Consider the following 21,525-nt stretch of genomic DNA (forward strand, 5'->3'; position numbering starts at 1 on the left):
AGCATGCACGACGGTGCGGCTTTGCCTGTTCAAGCTCTTCAGCGAGCCAGGATTGGAAGGCATACGAGGGGAGGAGCCATTGTGAAATGGAGAAGCGGGATGGAAGTAGCTGCGGCTTCAAAAAGGTCGGAGATGAAGTGAGACGTGTGAAAGGAAAGAGTTATGGGCCCGGTTGTGGTGGGTTTCCTGGGCTGTGTGGCCGTGGCCTGGTAGATCTTGTTCCTAACCTTATGGGCTCCTTCCGCACATGCAGAATAATTCACTTTCAATCCACTTTCACAATTGTTTGCAAGTGGATTTTGCTACTCCGTGCTGTACAATCCAGCTGCAAAGTGCATTGAAAGTGGATTGAAGGTGCATTATTCTGTATGTGTGGAAGGGGCCATGGACCCTGTGGGAGCGAAGAGGCGGTCTGGTCATCATAGAAGTTCAGGGCTTTGGCCGACTTCAGCCAATCTTAAGAACTCTGAGAGGGTACTGATCATAGTAGGCAATAGTTAGAATCTGCTCGAACAAAGATATTTCCTGGCAAATCAGATTATGCTAATTGTTACGGTAGCAGGATGCTTGATTCAGTCCCATGAAGTTTCTGCCTTAGGTTGTTTGTCTTTATGTTGCCAGAGTATGTTGTGACAATGGCCATAATAGGGTTATGAGAGCTAGGTTCAAGTTCGGTAGAGACCAACCTTAGCTTTTAGAGACTAACAAAATTTATATCAAAAATTACTGATTTGGTTTTACTATTAGAAATACATAGATTAAATAATAATGAAATTACATAAGAACATAAGAACTAGCCTGCTGGATCAGACCAGAGTCCATCTAGTCCAGCACTCTGCTACTCACAGTGGCCCACCAGGTGCTTTTGGGAGCTCACATGCAGGGTGTGAAATCAGTGGCCTGCTGCTGCTGCTCCTGAGCACCTGGTCTGCTAAGGCATTTGCAATCTGAGATCAAGGAGGATCAAGATTGGTAGCCATAGATCGATTTCTCCTCCATAAATTATTGCAAGGTAAACTATCTTCAGTTTATTAGATTAATCATTCATATTTGGACAATATTTTTCTGTATTTAATTGAAAGGAGAAAAATAATTATTATCTTAATAACAATTTAAATAGTTTTACTTAACCAAATCAATAACATATAGCCTATGTATTCTTGTATTTGCTTAAACATCCATGTTTATTAACTGATGTGGTTAAACAAAATACTTACAGCCCAGTTCAGGTGGGTGGGGTCAAATCCGCTTGCAGAAGTGGCACAGGGCTGTGCTGATGAGTTTGCCCCCTGCACTAGTGCAAGGGGCACCCACACCAGTGAAGGGGGCAAAGGTGCCAGTGTCTGGCTGCCCCTCAGCTGCATGGCGGTGAAAGCTGTAAATACACATTGCCACAGAGCTGTGCTGGCATCCCAATTGGACGCTGGTGTGTGGGGAGGGCTAGCTGGGGCATTCCTGGGCATGGAGCCAATGTTAGTTGGTTTCCACCTTGAATTTGCCTGCAGAATCCAAGGAGCTGCAGTGGCATAGTGGTTAAGAGCAAGTATACTCTAATCTGGAGGAATCAGGTTTGATTCCCAGCTCTGCCGCTTGAGCGGGTGGAGGCTTATCTGGGGAATTCAGATTAGCTTGTACTCTCCCAACACACGCCAGCTGGATGACCTTGGGCTAGTCACAGTTCTTCGGAGCTCTCTCAGCCGCACCTATCTCACAGGGTGTTTGTTGTGAGAGGGGAAGGGAAAGGAGTTTGTAAGCCCCTTCAAGTCTCCTATAGGAGAGAAAAGGGGGATATAAATCGAGCTCTTCTTCAGTTGCACCATGGCTCAGATCTTGGACTGATGCCACCCCTTTGGGTGGTGTAAATCCATTAAACCCTGTGCAGGGCTCTATGACGGGAGCAGGTGTTGTTTTTTTCTGCCTCCCCACACTGCCAGAAAGTCCTCTGGAGGCAGTGGGGCAGCACTGCAGCATTGTCATCCCAGCCACCTGGGCTCTGGATTGGGATGTTACACTATCTGCCAGGTCTGCACAAGAAAAACGTAAAATACTGCACAAGAAAAATGTAAAATCTCACTGATCTTTATCTTCATTTTCTTGTTTAATCATAATCTGGAAAAGAAAAACAGGCTTTCCTGCTTGCTTTTTAAACGATTTCCCAATTTGGAATGCATGTGTCCAAGAACGAGAATATTCTTTTTATGCCATCAAAAGAAGTTACCACTGTTAAAAGTGAAATCATTACTTCAACAGACTCTAAATAAGTGGTTCTCACCCTTCCTAATGCCGCAACCCTTTAATACAGTTCCTCATGTTGTGGTGACCCCCAACCCTAACATTTATCCATTTTACAGATGGAGAACACTGAAGCAGAGAGTCTTAGGTGACCCCTGTGAAAGGGTCGTTCGACCCCCAAAGGGGTCGCAACCCACAGGTTGAGAACTGCTGCTCTAAATTCAAATGTTTAATAAGTGACCTCCACCAGTTCACTGGTGGGACTTTCTTAAGACATCATTGGCAAACATATATTTCTTGAATGTTACCCCTTTAGTGCTTATAATAGTTGGCTTCACAGATGGATGATTCCTAAATACCCTTGTCATAGCTGATCCCTCTTTTTTAGCACTTAAGATTTGACCCTTTTACTGGATATTTATTTATTTATTATTGAAATTTTGACAATATTTGCAAGAAAATGAGGTGGAGACAGTGTTTGTTCCACCCCCTTTTCTGGCCTTGTAGAGAATAATGGGACCTCGATTTTCCTCAAAAAAACATTTCATTTTAAAATCCATTTTAAAATTGATTTTTATCCACCCTGTTGGTGATCCACAGTATCTGTAAAACTGTCCTGCAACACCACTTTTCAAAGGAACCTAGTTTCTTCTGTCAACTTCCTTCATTGTTCAATTTTCATACCATGGAATACCTTTCTTTATCTTTATTAACCTTTAATAGGCATAGAACCATGGAATACCATGGCATGAATTAACTTCATCTTGGTTACCGGCAACACATCCTTACAATTAAGGATTTTTTCTGTTGTTTCATTTGGGCCACCAGGTATTATATTTCTTTGTTGCAGTGTTTGCATTTTGCCTTACCCATAGCTAGAGGAACTTCATTAAAATATTCCCAAACTGGGTCTCTTTTATGGCCTGCTGCCATTATAGGTTTTCTCCTCAAAGAAGAGAATATGATAAACCTCAGGCTACACATACAAAGATCCCAGACTTGTGGAGTATTCTGCTCAGAAGGGTTCATTTTTACTGCTTGTCCCTCCCTCCACACACTGCGCTCCTTGTGCAGATCTATAAACATAGCACTTAAGAGGTAAGAAGTTGATTCTGTGCAGTGGTGGGATTCAAATAATTTAACAACTGGTTGTTTACAAGTACCATTTTAACAACCGGTTCTGCCAAAGTGATGCGAACCTGCTGAGGCCCACCACTGATTCTGTGTACATAGATTTGCAAAGAAACAATGAGGCTCAGGTCTTTTTCTCTGTATGTTCGTTTTATAACATTTTTGCTGTGAAAAGGCATGTTATCTGTACAGTTTTGAAAAATGCAGAACCAAACATCTGTGATAATCTTATAGATAGAAAAATTGCCCCAAACAAACTTACAGAAACCTTTAGAAGAGCATGACCTTATGAATAGATTAATGGCATTCATTTACCAAAAAAAATAAACATGCTACATAATTAATAAAATTAATTATTTCATGGTGAATAACTTTTGGGCTATAATGTAAACTGGGCAAAGGAAAGGGACTTGAGAATAAAATTGCCCATTTCACTATCCCTTTGTATAAAACTATGGTACTACTCTTCTGTTTACTGCATTTCAGAAAGAATGTCAGGGAAGTAGAAAGGGTTCAGAAAAGGCAAACCAAATCAGGGAGTGGAAACCCCTTCTTTGGGTGAGATTGTTTAATTTAGGAATAAAAACTAATCTATGTGGCATGACAAATGATTTCAGTATGCCCCAGAATTTGTCATCCCCCCCCCCCCAGAAAATTGTAAAGTTCTTTTCCAGCATCACTGTATTGAGGACAGGTGAAAAGAATAGCACCACATTGATTTGCAGAATTTACTGCCTCAGAATGTGAGGATGGTCTGTAGCTTGGGTGTTTTTAGAAGCCAACAGTATAGCTAAGGTTCAGAGCTATCATACCTCCAGATGCAAATTGCTGGGATGGGAATTGATGGGAGGGCAGCGGGGGTCTGTTGCCTTCTTGTCTTGTTTGTTAGGTTTCCGCAAGCATCAGGCTGGCCACTTTGGAAAATAAGAGGCTGGATTTATAGCAAGGCTGCTCTAGCTCACAACTTGCGGTTCTTTGGCTATCTTGCTCTGCTCAAATAAAGTTTCTTATTGGTTATCTTCCAGACATCCAATATATTACTCAAACATATGAAATAACCTACATAGAGATTTTTAAAAACTGAACTTTGCACTCTTCAGAAACAAATCCTTCAAGTGAGATGTAGTATATTAGTAAAATTCTTCAGAGCACTTCTAGAAGTCTGCAGCAGGTAGCGCTAGTGCCTAATCAATCTTGTATTTATCTCTTTCCAGAAGGTACACAGTATAAAAACCATACAGCTGCCTCCCTGCGCAGAGTGCATTTTTAAAAGCTACATTTTTCTGAATCACAGGGCAATGCATTTTAGGTTACCCTGATCTTGCGTAGAATAAGGCATGTCTCCTAAACCCCTTAGATTTTAAAGTCACACATTTAACTCTGTGCTGGGTTGGATTCAAACTGCCTGTAGTCATCTTTTAAATAAAATAATCCTATTAGCTTAGTACCAATAGAGATCCTCCAGGAAAACCTTTTGTTTGGCATGTACCTACCAAACATCCTGATTACAGCTATATAGCTACAGTCTTGTCAGAACCCATGCCAAGATCCTTTCGATCCTTTCGATTCGGTTAGGTCAGTTATCTACTCAAGCTAATATATTCCATTTGGACAAAGCATCTCAAAAACCTGTTGAGAGAAAGAGAGATGGTTTATGACATTTAAAGTACAGTTTAATTATTTGAGTTGGAAAGGATCTTTCAGGCCATCCAGTTCAACCTCTTCCAGAAGCATGACTCCTTTGACACAGATCACTTTTTGAAAGCCTCCTCTGTGTATTCCCAGCAATGTAGTCCTCATGAGCCTTCCTGTTACCAGAGGAGTGGAAAACAACCCCAAAATGTAAAAACAAAAACAAAAAACATTTTTCTGACAATCCCTTAGATATCTGGTAGCTGCCCTTGTGTCCCTCTTAAGCTACAAGGGCTCAGTTCCTTCATTTTTTCTCATGCCATATGCTACAAACTTGAAATTATCTCTGTTACTCTCAATCATCGCTGCTTTGCTGATAAATGATGAGAATCCTGCTTAAATTGGGGAGAATAATACTGAATCATCTAGTCTAGCTGAATTTTACTGATTTATTTGTTGAATTAATTTATACCCTGTCTTTCTCCATGCTGGCAGGGGCTGATGGGAATTGTAGTCCATGAACATCTGGAGTGCCATAGGTTCGCCACCACTGCCCTAGTCTGAGTCTCTTAACCACTACACTACACTGGCTGAAGAGTATTAAATCAAGTTCTTGCTTTTATCTTGCATATAGCACTTATGTAACACAACACAAAGCTGTGTTTTCCTTTGACATGCATTGACCTATATCCTACTATATCCACTAAGCAAAGTTGGAAGCCTTCATATAATTTGATGAACCTCACTTCACCTTCAGTAAAGGTTGTTTTTCCAGAGGAAGAGCAACTGAAATTGGAGGGAAAAAATTTAGGCTTGTGGAAGGTTTCAAACCTGGTTGGGTGGATTGGTAGGATATTGGCCATTATTTATACAATACACAATGCACATTCTGCCTTCTTTAGCCAAGTGTTAGGTTGTTAGTTTATACTGCAGTTTTCTAGCTCACGTATTCAATAACACAAGTGGCATTTCGCTCACCTTCAGTCTTTTAATGGGGCTTTTAACCCTATTATGTAAGCTGCCCTGGGACTTTGGTGTGGGATGGGGTATAAATGGAATAAATAAATGTTTTAGGCTCAGTTGATGCTGCTTATTAAACGCATTCTGATCCTTGTCAGATTAACAGTTGCTAATTCAGAAGTGGTAATTTGCGAGAACTCTAGTCTTTCACCTTCAAAACTACATTTTATTTCTCTCAAGTGTGTAACAGTTTTATTTTTGTACCTATGTACAAAGCTTATGCTAAAATTTTATCTCACTTCACTGGATTTTCTTTTCTTGAAAGCATCTATAGCTAGCATCACTCGGGATTGTCCAAGTGGAAATTCATTTTAAAATTGCATTTATCCCTGCCTTTCTGCTTTTATCAGGACCACAAAGGCAGCTAATGAATTTAAAATATACATAACAAAACATTAAAACAAAATAAAAGCACATCATTAAAACCAAACTAAAATCCACATGTGAAAACATAAAAATAATAAAACAGGGTAGGAAGGAAGGATAACTGAAGGAACTCCAGATGAATCAAAGAGGTCTTTACAGGTGGATGATGGTAACAGGCAAGGCTGGGGAAGGAGTTCCAAAGTTTTGGTGCCACAACCAAGAAGATCCTCTTCCAGTTTGCTACTCACCTAATCTCAAAAATCAGGGCACCCAGAAGGACCTTGGGAAATGACCTTATCAGTCAGGGAGTTTCATAAGGGAGTAAGCGGTGCCTTCAGGAGAAATGAGAACCTAGAAATAGAGAACCTTGATTAACTGGAGGATACCAATTCTAATAAGCCAGAATATGAACCAAAGGCATGCTTTATTTTTTTTGTAGGTATTTCCATCCTGGTTCTATATTTTAACAAGGAATTAAAAAACTGAGTATTAAAGAGTGCTTCTCCCTAACTTTCATGAGCCAGAACTTGTTTAGATGCAGGAAGTGCTATGTTCAGTTGGCAATTCTCCCTGTATGTATATACACACATACACAAATACAAACGGCAAGAAGAGTATAGGGTGAGATGGGGGAGCACTATCTGATCAAAGCTGATGCCACCATAATTCTGCTGGTCTCCAAGGTGCCACAAGACTCTTTGGCTATAGCAGACTAAGTGGTTACCCCTCTGGAATGTCCCAGCATGGTCTTCAGCAGACAAGGCTGTTGGTTGGAAGGACGAAGTATGGCTGATTCACAAGCGTTCAGATCTCAGCAACAGAAAAAGGGGTGGAGAATAAGGGCAGTGATGTGGTCTCTCTGTGGGGATGGAAGGCTGGCTGCCATGAGTTGTCCTCATCGCTGTCTTTCTCCTTGTGAATAAGATGCAAAATGTGTAAGGCAATATGTTTTATTGGGTCCATTTCTTTTGATGCGTTCCTACGCCAGCATAAGTCGATCTCATAAAAGAGATCGCTTTACCTATTCTATATTGCTTTGAAATGGAAAGACAAGGAGATTCACTTTTTCTCCATTAACACCCGTTGACTTGATTTCCTTTCTGTGCAGGAAACTGTGAACAAGCTGCTCCAGCACCACTTCAAAGATGACAAAACACAAGGTAATTGCTTTCCCTTCTGTCTCAGTACAGAGGCCAATTCCTGCTAGAGGTCTTGCCAGATTTCTCAGCAGAGAGAAATCAGGCTCTGGAACATAGGTGTCGAACTCGTGGTCCTCCAGATGTTATGGACTGCAGTTCCCATCATCCCCTGCCAGCATGATGGGAACTGTAGTCCATAACATCTGGAGGGCCGTGAGTTTGACACCTATGCTCTGAAATCATGCTCTGGAACATCTGAGATAATCAAGATCCATGGTGGCTGCCTGATGATTCTTTGTGTGGGGCAGACAACTGTGGTGTGGTGAGAGGGGCTGATGAGTGCTTGTCTCCAGGTGACTCTGTGTTTTCCTCTTCCAGTCAGTGATGATGCCCTGTTGCTGGTGGCAGAATTGCTGAAAGTGTTTGTTCGAGGTAAGTCGTCAGGAGAACACATTCTGATGTGTGGAGTGGCCTTCATTAGATGGATGATCTGGAGTCTATAGAAGCATGGAATGTAGTGTCGAATTTGCTGTACTATGGGATTTTTCTTTTATATTTTGTAGTTTTCCCGGTCATCTAAAAGGCTGTAACCAGCTAAATTTTGAAATTAAAGCTTCCAAGCCTTCCAAAACCTTTTTCCCTTCTGTTCCTTTGCCATGCCTCCTTTGGCTTACATACACCTTCCCATCCCAGTTCCTGGAGAAATAGCATTAGGTTTAGATCTATCAGTAATAAATAAGTATGTTACTGCTACCTTTATATTATATTCCAATTGCAGAATTTGGTTTTGGTTTTTGGTGCAGAATTTGCGCAGCTTAAGTGGAATACAGGAAGTAAATGTTAACTATATTTTTACCAGACTCTACAAGGCACAGATGTGTTTACACCCACTTTTAACTCTCTGGGGTCCTTACAGGGTAATCCTTCACACGGGTGGTGCTGCGCCACCGTTCCAGGCCCATGAACTGGTTTTTTGCTCTGCTGTCCCAGTACTGACAGTGGTGTGGCAAACTGCTTAGGAGGCAGCTCAACCGCACTCTTGCTGTGACATCCCTGGCTGTGGCAAAGCTGTGTCCCCACCACCACCACCACCACTGGGATTACACTGCCAATGCTAGGTGGTTACCAGTGCAATCTTGAGCAGAGTTGCATCCTTCTACACTTATTAGAATAGGGTTGCCAACCCCCTAGGTGGTACCTGTAGATCTCCTACTATTACAGGTGATCTCCAGATGACCAATATCAGTTCCCCTGGAGAAAATGGCTGCTTTGAAGGGTGGACTCTGTACTCTGCTGAAGTCCCCTCTGCTCTCCAAGACCCACCTTCCACAGGCTCTACCCTCCCCCCGCCCCAAATCTCCAGGTGTTTCCCAACCTAGTGTTGGCAATCCTAGTTTGGGATTGCATCAAATAAAAGGAGCATGGTATTTAAGCTGGTATTGTGCTTCCTGGTCGCTAAATGAAATGATGAGTGAGGAGTAGTAACGGGTGAGAATCCAGCAATCCTTACCGAGAATAAGCTCCAATATTTATATTCTGAATCACTGTCTTTTTTGCAGCAGGCAAGCAAAAATCTCTGTACAAATAACTGCCCTTTCAGAAGCCATCAGGGCTTCCTCAAGGCCATGTCTCCGCCATGTCCCCTCGCAGTTGCATTCCCCACTTATGTCCGTCTCTGTTCTGCAGAGGCTGCAGCCCGAGGAGCCCGCCAGGCTCAGGCAGAGGACCTGACCAAAGTGGATGTGGAGCACGTGGAAAAAGTGCTGCCCCAGCTGGTATGTCAAGCACAGTTCAGATTCCTCAATTAACAGGATAAGGATGTGAGCAAAGCCATCTTAATCCCCTTCCTTCTGAGGGATGTTTGGTTGGTTAGTAATGTCTTTACTGGGAACATGAAGTCAAGAAAATATTACACAATTTGGGGAGAGTGCCTTGTTGAAGTAAAAATCATCCTCCATTTCCGCAGCTTCTGGACTTCTAGAGAGTGGACAACACGGTGCAATATTCCTGTCAGCACAGAAATGTCGCCTGGGCTCTGGATGAAGTGGACCACAAACTTAAAAAAAAATAACATGGAATCTGTTGCAAAGGCGCTACAGTTTTGGCAGCTCTTCTTCCCTCTTCTGAAGCTGCTGCCCTCTCTCCATCTTTTTCCAAGGTGCCCAGTACTTTTAGAGTGATGCTTTGAAAGAGCTTAGAGTCTGTCTTTTCACAACAGAAGGTCTGGAGCAGAGGATACCTGGCCCAAGCTGCCTGTTCCCATTCACAGCCAGGCAGAGTCTACACTTTCTTTTCCGATGGGAAAAACAGGTGCCTTTCTGTAGGGGTGTGTGGAAAGAGTGAGTATTCCTGGAAGACTTCCCCACACCATGGGCTCTCATCACCTCAGCAGGCATTTAAAAGGCCAACCCCAGGCCTCTCTGCTGTCTGAGCTCTTAAACAGGAGCTAGCCCCAGGTCTATGCCAATAGCAGGTACCTGATCTTTGTTTTATAAATAAACAGTGCCTGTCCCTCAATCCTTTCCAGCATTCCACTGGGGCCATGACATCAAAGACTGCTTGGAACCTTTTAACCATTTGATATTTCTCTCAGAAGCTGCTTCCCTCTGCTATAAATTTGTTCTCACAAAGAAACTTCAATAAATCAAAAATAGTCTCCCTCCCTTGTGCGGGCTTCTTGTTGCAATTAATCATAGAAAGTCAAGTAGCTTCAAAGAGTTTTTTTGGCCTCTCCCCACCCCCTCTTTGTAGGACGAAAGAAAAACTTTCAAAAAAGGGGCAGAATAACAAACAGCATGTGTGAGGATCCCACATCACGCAAGGCCTAGCCCCTCTGTCAGCAGGGAGTGTGGGGGTGGGGAGGGGGGGTGGGAGCTATGAAATAGTAAACCTTACACATGGAGGGCAGGGCGTAGCTTAATGAGTCTGGTTCCATGGAGAAATAAAACCGAGGCCCAGAGAGGGAGAAGCAGCTGCCTGTGGCACTACTGGATGTCACATCAAATCCAGGAAAGCAACAATACTGCTCCGGTGGTGGTGGATGCGCGCTTGCAGTTAAGTATCCCAAGAGGCTAGCTCCTGCATGGTTGCAGTGAGCACAGACAAAAGATCCCTAATACAGCTAGCAGAGGCTGGGATACTGTTGCTTTTCAGTGCAGATGTGATTTTGGTCGCATGCAAACAGATCCACCCACAGAAAGGCCTGTTTCCTCCTCTTGCATGATGTATTTTGTCTGCTCCTTTGACAGCCCCACAGCCGCATCTGAAGCAGAGTTACATTTTTAAAGCTCACTGGCTTCAACATAAGGGTATCAGTCAGCTTAAGATGGACAGTCAACAACAGGGAAAGTGCGCCCAGTGCACGTCCTGCGCCCTCTAAGCCCCCTGTAATGCCCTGTCCTGTCCCGTCCTGCCCCTGCCACACCTCCACAGGGGTGCGCGCCTGGTGCGTTGCACACACCCCATCCCCTTTGTGCTACGCCTTTGGTCAACAATGGCTTGATGTTTTTTTATCACTGAGTTGGAAGGGTCACCTAGTCCAACCCCTTGTCAATTCAGGAGCTGTATGAAGTGCCATTAAGTGTAAAAAACAGTATGATTTACCTAAGCTTCCAGTGAGAGCTATCTCATCAACCACCATACTGATCATGCAGGTGCTTTGTATAAAATAGGCTAAGTTAACATAGGAATATGTATATACATAGGTATATGTATATATAACATAGGTATAAGTATAAAATAGGCTACACAAAGTTAACTTGATTCCTGTTAAACAGGTACTTTGTATGTACTATGCAACAGTGAATACAGATTTAAGCACCCATGTGTTCATACCGAAGACGAATTTAAAACGGATGGGGTTTCTGTTTTAATACATTTACACCCTTGATTTTAATTTAGGTTTTCTTGTTTAGATTCAGTTTTTCTTTGGCAAAACCAAATGGCAGTCCCAAGCTTGGCACTGAGAAAGAGAGGAGCATTAGGATGTCGCTGTCCTTCAAAAGTTGAACAGACCTAAACGTTCTGCATTCCCTGAATGGCAGAGAAGAAGTGGGCACTTCTGGTTCACTAGTAGCAGGCTTGTCCTTTGAGGGCTAAACAACGCAGTGAGGTTTCTAAGTTGGGTCCAAAATAGCCCAGACCTGACTTTCTTTTCTCACAGCAGGTTCAGGGAACAATATTTTGATGGCCTGAAGGACCTGATTTCACTTGGATCAATAGTGTGGAGGGGTTCCTCCCTTTCCCTCGTTGCTATATTTCAGCTCTGGAAAATGGCACAGGGGGAATAAGGCCCTCCTCCCTTAATACAACAGTTCCAAGCTGACTCAGGCCTCTGCAGGCTTTTAAGATGCCATTCTCCTAAGCCAGGAACCCAGGGCCACCTTGTTAGAAATTGTCTTGCATAGTTTGGCTGGCAGTGACCATGCCACGCTGAGTTTTGCTGGACATGCTCCATTATAGAGGAAATGAGCTTAGTCAAATAAGAACACGGTGAATGAGGTAATTAGCAGCTTGAAGGCAGGTGAGGTTGCTTATCAGCCGTCTCATCCAGACACAACATACTAGCCATACTCTGTACAAGTTAGTCACTCTAAACCTTCATTTGAAAACAATTAGGATTTTCATTCTGGGAATCTAGCAATGATCCTACCGCAGTCTCTCTAAACTCAGCAGGCTTCCTCTTTACCCCCATCTGTGGCTAAACAGAAACTGTTACAAGATCTATTAATATCTCCAGTCTGGAAGAAAGACAGAGCTGAGCTTCCTCATTGGCACACAGGCCCCATTCTCCTCTACAAGGCCAGAAATTCACAGTAGTCTGTCTAAAGCCTAATTCACCTTTTCCCCTGGAAGAACCAACAGGAAGCACTGCACATGCAAATGTAAAAGCGTAGAAACAACTGTCAGTCAGGAAAAAGGCAGGCTACTGTGATCTGCAACTTTAAAAAAGAATAATATACTGTCTGTGTGTCAGGATGAGAATCAGTGGGATAAGGAAGAGAAACAGAAGATCTCTTGGCCCAAAGTTGAGATGTAGCTTGGGAGAAGACACCTCAGGTAAAGGCAAGCAACTCAATGCAAGTCCAGCAGTGTATGAGTTAATGCTTCAGAACAGAACTAAAGAATTAAGGGATCATTCAAAACTGGGAGTAGGTAGCTGTGTCTACAGGGCACAAATTGTAGTAGTGCTGCGTTTTGTTTTCATTTTTAAAGGAATATCTTCTAACTAATGTATATTGTGCTTAAAATAAAAGCCATTTGTCAGTCTTTAAAATGTAACATAATGTTCAAAACCCAGAAACAAGACAGTTTGGAATTTTTAATGTGGGGCCTATGCTGCCACAAAGACCATGGGAACCCACACCTACCCTGTTTCCCTCCACCACTTGAAATAAAAATAAAGCCATAAAACAGAATTCTGAGTTGTTTAAACACACATCCCTTTCAACAAGAGACACATGTATATAATCCTTCCTAATAGCAGTGTGCATGTTCCATCTGAACAGCATTTCAGTGGCTGCTTATGTGCTTAATTTCACAGTATAAAGACATAAAAGATCACAGGGAAAAAACCAAAAAGCTGCTTTAGTGTCAATGTTAATGGATCCAAAGGAAACCATTGCGAACTATTGGCACAGAATGCAGACTGAGGAGACATTTGCCAAGCTCCTAGACAGAGACATGGAGGTTTTCCACACAGGATTTCCTGTGGTTTCCCCATTGCTACTGTAGCTGCCAATTCAGTACACTGGCAGTGGGGCTTCCAAATCATGGGCTTCCCCTCATTCTCTCTTCCTTGGCCCACCACACCTGCTAGGCCCCCAGAGTTTTCTTTAATTGGGTAACACTAGATTACTATAGCATTATAATGATCTATTGCAACAATGTACTAGTTCACAACTTTCATTTTTTTTAAAAGCTAAGCTCCTCTAATTGTAGTTATTTCCCATTCTAACTCCACAATGAAAAGGGGTGAAGACTTACTGAGTTTTGAAATGAAAGATGGGCGCTAGTACACTGTTGCAACACATTATTTTAGCGTTATAATGGCAATTACCCCAGCACTAGTGTAACCTTTCAAAAAAGAACAGTTCAGCGTATAGGAGGTTTTACAAAGAATGCAGATGACAAACCTAGAGGTGCATGAAAAGCACTATCCTCCTGTGAGGAAGCAGGAAACTCACTCTCAAACTCACGCAAGCCAGGGCAAACAAGACTCATCTAATAGTTACACAGATGACATTCTGCTAGGTGAAGATTGTAAGATTAGAATGGACATGGTCTAGTCTAGCATAACTGGGATTTAGCTTCTACCTTGACTTTTGTAGCGCACTACACACACATCCACTACCAGATGGCAGCATTGTGTGTGCAATGAACCCAGCTGTTGTCTTACACTCTCCTGTGGTAGCTCCTTTTTGGGGTGACATTAAAGACCTATTTTCTTGGTTCTTTAACTGCTTGCTGCGCTCAGCAGCTTCCTCTACCTTTTTCTTCCCACATCTCCTGCGATTTTCTTCAAAGCAGTTGGGAGCATTTGGAAGTAATTAGACCTGAAGGGAAATGTTGGCCAGTCTGGGAGACAATGACAAGTGCCAGGAACCCTTGGTGCCCCTTCCAGCCACTTTGAAGTTCAGTCTGATGGTACAATGCTCTATTTTTTGTTTGTTTGTTTGAAGGGGTGGGGGCAGGAGAAAAAATGGGCCATGTCAAGCTTTCTGAATAGGGAGTAGATTACTGTGAACTGATAAAGAATCTGACCGGCAAGTGGGCACAGTATTCAAAAAGGGAGAACGTTGGCCATCCTGCTTCATTACCTGCAAAAGTCATGTACATTTCACAGCAGCCACTGGTAGATGGGTACATGTTACTAAAATAATTTGATCATCTAGCTCCAACGTCTTCAACTCATAAGTCTCAGGACTCTTGCGGGGGTTATGGAGTCCTACAGTCTCAGGCTCCTACAGATCCATTTTTTTCCCTGTTCCTTTTTGGAAGAACCCGATGCTAGTGCACCCATATAGAAAGAAAGCATACCATGCTATCTACTACTTTTTACATGCACGGAAACTAGTAGGGCAGCGAGCAAAGGTAAATTAGCAACAGATATGTTTCTTTCTAGCATAGGCAAGAAAGAGACCACTTCCTACCAAAGCTTTCCATTGCGTGCTGTCTCTTCATCTGGCTTGGCCTGCCCCTCCAACAGTTGGTTCTCCAATGTTGTGTGCATGCTGCACATTCCTCTCCCCAGTGAGGTCACAATGGTGTCCCCTCCTCTTCCTCTTGTTCAGGAGTGCTTTTCCATAAAGGTAACAAGGCCATACTATAACAGAATGGCTCAGGATGGCATTCATAGGAGAAAGGGACTGTATTCTATTTCTTTACATTTATTAATTTACCACAGTTTCATGGTGGGTTACAATAAAAAACATACAGCATTAAAAGACAGTAAAAACACAATAAAATACCATCCTAAAAGTCAAGCACAATCTAAAATCTTCCGCACCCACGCACCCGCAAAAGAGGGAGGGGTGTATGGACATCTTGGGGGGCCTCCTTGCAGCAGGGGGAGTAGGTAAACATCAGGGTGAAGAGGATGGTCTTCACCAGGTGTCGAAACTCCAAAACAGTAGGCGCCTGGTGAACCTCTGGAGGAAGCACATTCCACTCTGCAGTGGCATACCCGGCCTAAATGGTGCCCGGGGGCATGACCAGTTCCCCGCGCCCCCCGCTCAGCTCCCCCTGCCCCCACACCCCCACTAATGGGAGCCAGCAGGGAGGCATCCCAGCCACCCTGCAGGCCGGAGCACTGCAGGGGGTGGCCCAGGTGGGTGGTGGGGCCATCCACCACCGAGTCCCTCGGCAGGCCAGCTCCTGCCCTCCCCGGGGCCTGGGGAGGGCAGAAGGCAGCCTGCAGGGAGGGTGGGGCACTGTGGCATGCACCTGGGGACATGAGATACCCCATGTCCCCATTAATGGTACACCACTGCCACAGTCCAGGGGCCAGTGCAGAAAAGGCCCTCCGGTCTGACCTCATCTCCTTACCTGTGAATGGGGCAGGATAGCCAAGCAGGCCTCCCCCTCTTATCTCAGCATCTGGGCAGAAATACATGGGTGGATGCGCTCTCTCAGGTACTCAGAACCAAAGCCATTAAAGGTGAAGTGAAGTACTGGTCAACAGATGAGCTGTTGTATTTTGCATCAGCTTGAGCTTTCAAACTGTCCTCAAAGGCAGCCCCACATATCGTGCATTGCAATAATCCAATATGTCGGTTACCAAAGCATGGATCACTGTGTCCAGGTCATCCTGGCCCAGGAAAAAGAAGAGTTGGCACACCAGCTGGAGATGTTGATGGACCCTCCTGGTAATCGCTGCCACCTGGGTTTCCAGAGACAGTGTCCCATCCAGGATGATGCAAGATCCCACACCCAGTATTTCTGGGGTAGAACCATCTCTTTCTGTAGACTGTACTACTCTGATTCAGGATGTATTATGTTGTTGCTGCACTGTCTGCTGAGATAAAACTATTTTTTCTGCGTTATATATTCTGTATCATGTTATATATTATATGTCTATTCAGATTCCTTTAGTCCTAATCCCAGTACATTGCTTATTGGGTGTCTCTTCATGTGGATTATATTGACTCATACTATGTAATCTGATTTGAGTCACAGTCAGAAGGCAGACTATAAACATGGTAAGTATGTAAGTGTGACAAGTTCTTTGTTTGCAAAGGTTAAAGACCACTGATCTAACCAGTGTCATGTGCCACAAAATAAGATAAAGTGATGTCTAGAACACTTACACACCCACCCATGCATAGAAGAGCCAGCCCTCTTACAATTATAGCCCAGTTTATCCTGGCTTAAAGAATTTTCTTCAGCCTTGCATCTCTTTACTAAGGGGCCATTACCTCCTCTCCCTCTGTCATCATTTGAGGACAATGGTAGTAAGTGCTGTGTTGTTTTTAAGACACGTCAATCATTGATCTTCCTGAGAAAGCCCTTAAGCTGGTCAACAACTAAAAAAAATATAGATGCCATATTTTGTATTTGTCCTAACCTGGATAGTCCAAGATAGCCTGACCTTGTCAAATCTTTGAAACTAAGCAGGGTCAGCCCTGATTCATATTTGTATGGAAGAGCACTAAGAGGAAGAGTTGGATTTATATCCACTCTTTCTCTCCTATAGGAGACTCAAAGGGGCTTGCAATCTCCTTTCTCTTCCCCCCTCACAACAAACACCCTGTGAGGTAGGTGGCTGAGAGAGCTCAGAAGAACTGTGACTAGCCCAAGGTCACCCAGCTGGCATGTGTTGGAGTGTACAGGCTAATCTGAATTCCCCAGATAAGCCTCTACAGCTAAGGCAGCAGAGCGGGGAATCAAACCCAGTCCCTCCAGATTAGAGTACACCTGCTCTTAACCACTATGCCACTGCTGCAAAGGAATTTCTGGGTCATGAGGCAGAGACAGGCAATGGCAAACCATTTCTGGCCATCTCTTGCTTTGAAAAAACCCTGTGGAGTCACCGTAAGTCAGTTGTGACTTGATGGCAATATTTTTAGAAATGTGACATGGGCAAGAACAGTAGTGCATTCATTTGGCTAAGCACTGCCCTGTGTTTAACCCAGGGAACTGTTGAGCCAGCTATATGCATGTTGCAGGTTAGAGCACCTCACACATCCACAAAGAGCGCTTCTTATTTAGACAGATGGGTGATCAGATGATGCAACCCACTTTAATGTAACATGTACAGTGGCCCGGAGAATCAAATGAAGGCAAGGATCTAGTGCCAAAGGCTACAGTTGAGGTTCCTGGACCAGCACAAAATAAGCCAAAGCAAAAGCTTGGTATGATGTCTATTTTCCTATCAATATTTGCACATTTGATTTCCTGGCACAGATACCTCAAGAGAAGAATGTCAATCAAAATTCAATTACTATTTTTTAAAAAATAGGAACAAGAACAAAAGACTACTGTTAATATATAGATACTGGTGTTGTTGTAAGGGCAGATTATGTATTACAGTAAAAGGATATCCGATTTAAGCATTAGAATTATGGAAGAATATTGAAATTGTATGATTCTAGTAGATTATTGACAGGCTGTTCTTGGCCAAGGTCAGGGCTTTTTTGTCCCTGGCCCCAGCCTGCCTGATGAAAAGCTCTGTTGAACAAGACAAGAGCCCTACAGGATTTAGCACAGTTTCATAGGGCCTGCAAGATGAAGCTGTTCTGCCAAGTTTATGGTTGAAGGCAACGATGGTATTCCATCTATTTGGCCTCCCTCCTTCCTTGTTCTCTTCCCTTCCCTTCCCACTGTCTCTCCCCCACCCCCCCGCCCCACCAGTACAAGTGAGTGAGCTTGGGGATGGTTTATTTAATTACTCTCCCCTTAATTGGCTTTCATGATGCTTGAACTGCTGAAAATGTACAAATTTTATTGGATTTTATGTATTTTATCATATTGTATGACACACTGAGCTCATATGAGGAAGAGCATCTCATAAATCAAATAAATTAATTAATCCATTGTTGATTCTGAGAGAAGCACGGGGTGAAATTTGATAGACTTGGGATCTCAAGGACTTGACAAAATTTATAAAAACACTTCAATGAAATGCTGATAAGTTAACATGAAATATGTTGGTTTTATACATATGTGACAGGAATACTCTACTCGGACCATACACTTATCATCAGTGTCAGGCTTACGTTACCACTTTTAAAAACAATCGCATTGTGAGGTTCCTCCCTTGTTGATGTTGCTCCCTGGCCCTCTGCCTCCATGCCACTTCCACTCTCTGAGTTATCTTTAGACTGCAGAAGGGTAGGAGGAGGAGAAGGATTGTACTGCCTAAGTCTGCATTCTCTTTTATGGAGCATTGACCTCTTCTGGGCACTACACTGACTGCTCCCTCTCTCCTCCCTGGTTTGGCTGTGGAACCACCATTTCAGCTTCCCCCCCTGCCAAGTTTACAGGTTTGAGCCCCCCCTCCTGGGGTTTGGCTGGGGGCGGGGTGGGGGTGAGCCCTCCCCTGAGACAATCAGTGCCAAGCCATATTGACAAAGGGATTTAGTTACAACAGCAGCTGAGGCACAGGACTGCCCTACCTTCCTGCTCTATCCATAGGCATAACCAGCAAAATTCCAACTTTGCATGAAATAAAGCCCTCCAGGTTTGCCATAGCTTCACCCTGAAAGGGCAGTTCAAGTCTAGATACCTGGCTGCCAGCAAAAAATGGCAAATAGCCAGGAGTGAGCTGATTAAAGTTAGTTCCTCACCAGTAGGGGGTGCTGAGATGGTGGTGCTGCATCTGGCAGCATGCCCCAGCCGGGGGGGGGGGGGGAGGCGCTGCAGCCACATGCTCACAGAATCACCCCTCCGCATGGGTAAGTGCTCCAGGGAGGGCGAATCCACAGGCGCGGTTATGCCCCGCTTCCATCGGTAGATTAGTGGGGGGCCCTCTGCATGGGGCTCTCAGTGTCATTTAAGTATAGATTTTTTTAATTGTAATTTTAAAGTACAAGTGGGTCATACTTAGATAAGGCAATATTTATAGGGAAATTGGGAAGGATATGTGAGATATAGCAGGAGAGGATTCTTGTGGAAGCAGGAGAAGGGATAATAGAGGATTAGGAGAATATCTGTTTGTATTGTAATTTAAAAAAATGTAAATAAACAGTTTGTGTTGTGAATCAGAAGTTAAATGTTAAAGTTGTATTTCAGCTATCTAAAGATCATTTGTTGAAACCAAATGCGTTTTACAAGTTGAATCTAAAGAGCAGAAATTAACTATGCACATGAATGCAGTCACTTCCCATAAACTGATTTATGTGATTTTATTAATAATTTCTTCTGAATGTTTGAGTTTTTAAGCAGTGTGCTAAGAAAGCAAGGTATATAAAACCCTAGGTGGCATACCTGTGGGTTTTCTTTGGGGTCATGACTATGGGCAGTGTTCTGAATTGCCTCAAAATGTGCTTGTACTCACAAGAAATGATTCACAGGATATAAGTTTGAAGTGAGATGAAGTTAGCTACTACTCTAAACTCTGTACATTGTCCCTCATGAAATTCCACACAACCCCACCTCCATAGATAGTGGCAATGGAGGCCTCTCCCTATGATGTTACTGGCGCCTCTCAGTGATGTAACTGGGCCTCTGGCTCAGCCCCAGCCCCCAGCCCAGAAATGGGAAAGTCTACACCTCTGCCTGCCCCTATGACCTGAGCGATTATCTGGACCATGGGTTGGAGTACCACTCCCCATCACCTGCTCCATCCTTGCTGGCTCTCCCCCTTTCTTCCATAGGCTATTTTCTAGGAGGCCTCCAGCCAGACACCTCCCCCCCCCCCGTTCTTCCATGGCTGTGTTCTGCCCAGGCTGTAACGGTGTTGCTTCTGCTGGCCAATGGCCTTTGAGGCTCGCTCTACCCCAGAATTATGTAGTGTCAGCATTATGTAGTGTCATCCTCAGTGTTAGGAGATCACATCATCAAATCAACCTGCATCCAGAACTCTGGACTCAAGAGACTGGTGGCAAGGACCATATCCAGTTGCTGCAGTTACCTGCCATCAAGGATCCCATCCTGGGAGCTCTAACTGAGTCAACAATGGCTGCCCAAGATATGAAATAGTTGTGTGAGTCCTCTCCAGCTCCTGCAGATTTGAGAAGTCCACAACTTTGCCATAGGTGCTTCAGCCAAGGACTAGCCAGGTGCTGGCCACGGACACTCATAAAAATGTTGCTACCAACAGTGTAGTTGCAAGACATTCAAAATTAATAATGTATACACCAAGTAACTGAAGAAAGCACTTTCAGCAGCAGAAAGAGGCTAACTCATGGTGCAGATATTACTCTGGGTAAGAACCAGAAATTGATTAGTATCTGTATGGGTAGATCCCTTTTTTGGGATACTAGAACAATCACTGTAAAGATCCTCAGAGGAATGCATTATTTTGTGTTCGGTAATATATTATACACAATTGTAATGTAAAAACAAAGCATGATTTGATTTGTCACAGGAAGTGTCTGCAATTCAAACATTAGATGTGTCTGTACCTCTAAACATACAATTCCAGTGAGTAATCTGCTGTTTCTCCTTCTCACAGCTTCCTGCAGAACTCATTTGGCCATGAGGTCGAGATTCCTTGTTGGTACAGGGGAAAACTAATGCTCTCTCAATGACCCTCTGGCAGACCTGATTGGAGGGACTGATAGAGCGGGAATCTGATGGGGAGTGCACACAAGTACACACACACAATAGTGAATATGACGACATGCTTCTGTCATCTGTGCATTCACTCACTGCCCAATCCTTATCAAAGGATAGTAACAAATGGCAATGACAGCTGCAGCTCCCTCTCTTCACTGCCATAACCATCAAGGGATAAGATCGGAGGGGAGGGGGAAGGCTGTGGCTTTGTGGTATAACATCTACTTGGTGTGTACAAGGTCCCAGGTTCAATCTCTGGCATACCCAGTTAAAAAGGAGTACATACTAGCCGACATGAAAGACCTCTGCCTGAGACCTGGAGAGCTGCTTCTGGTTAGTAGGGAAGATGGACTTCGATGTACTAAGTCAAACCATTGGTTTAAGGCTAGTTTGTGTGTTGATGTGAGCAGATAAGTGAACAAGCGTTGGCAAAGTAGTGGAGCATTAGCTGGTGACTTCCACTTGCTCTCCCTCTTATGGACAGCGATGGGAAAAAGTAGACGTTTATTGGCTGCGTTTGATAGAAAGGGGAGGCCTACTGCTGGTCTAAAGGTCTCGTGGTTCAAAAAAATCTGGACCTGGTCCTACCTTCTGGGCTTGGATTGGGCACTGGGGAGAATGTCGTCTACTGACAGGAACGCAAGGGCCAGGGACACTGTAGCAACAGATAATGCAGCTATTGCAAGAATAATGTAGTCCATAGGTGTCAAACTCGCGGCCCTCCAGATGTTATGGACTACAGTTCCCACCATCCCCTGCCACCATCATGTTGGCAGGGGATGATGGG

General features: G+C 43.8%; 1 protein-coding gene across 2 annotated transcripts; it reads left to right on the forward strand.

Annotated features, from left to right (window-relative positions):
* Positions 1-39: 39 nt before the first annotated feature.
* CENPX (centromere protein X) lies at positions 40-12,788 on the forward strand. 2 transcript variants are annotated; one of them, XM_048491889.1, is made up of 5 exons: positions 40-125; positions 7,490-7,541; positions 7,899-7,952; positions 9,207-9,295; positions 9,487-12,788. In XM_048491889.1, the coding sequence occupies exons 1-5, from the start codon at positions 87-89 to the stop codon at positions 9,499-9,501; spliced, it is 249 nt and encodes an 82-aa protein (XP_048347846.1). In that variant the 5' UTR covers positions 40-86; the 3' UTR covers positions 9,502-12,788. The 2 variants fall into 2 exon arrangements, with proteins under 2 accessions (XP_048347846.1, XP_048347845.1); XM_048491888.1 differs by having other exon boundaries at positions 55-137.
* The last annotated feature ends 8,737 nt before the right edge of the window (positions 12,789-21,525 follow it).

The sequence above is a fragment of the Sphaerodactylus townsendi genome, linkage group LG03, assembly GCF_021028975.2.
Source record: "Sphaerodactylus townsendi isolate TG3544 linkage group LG03, MPM_Stown_v2.3, whole genome shotgun sequence".
Taxonomy (NCBI): domain Eukaryota; kingdom Metazoa; phylum Chordata; class Lepidosauria; order Squamata; family Sphaerodactylidae; genus Sphaerodactylus; species Sphaerodactylus townsendi.

Excerpts from the sequence above, each read along its gene's own strand:
- CENPX (XM_048491888.1), top strand. The coding sequence starts at position 87 with ATGGAGAAGCGGGATGGAAGTAGCTGCGGCTTCAAAAAGGTCGGAGAT. Across the intron at positions 138-7,489 it reads TCAAAAAGGTCGGAGATGAA|GAAACTGTGAACAAGCTGCT; the intron begins GTGAGACGTGTG and ends CTTTCTGTGCAG. Across the intron at positions 7,953-9,206 it reads GCTGAAAGTGTTTGTTCGAG|AGGCTGCAGCCCGAGGAGCC; the intron begins GTAAGTCGTCAG and ends TCTGTTCTGCAG.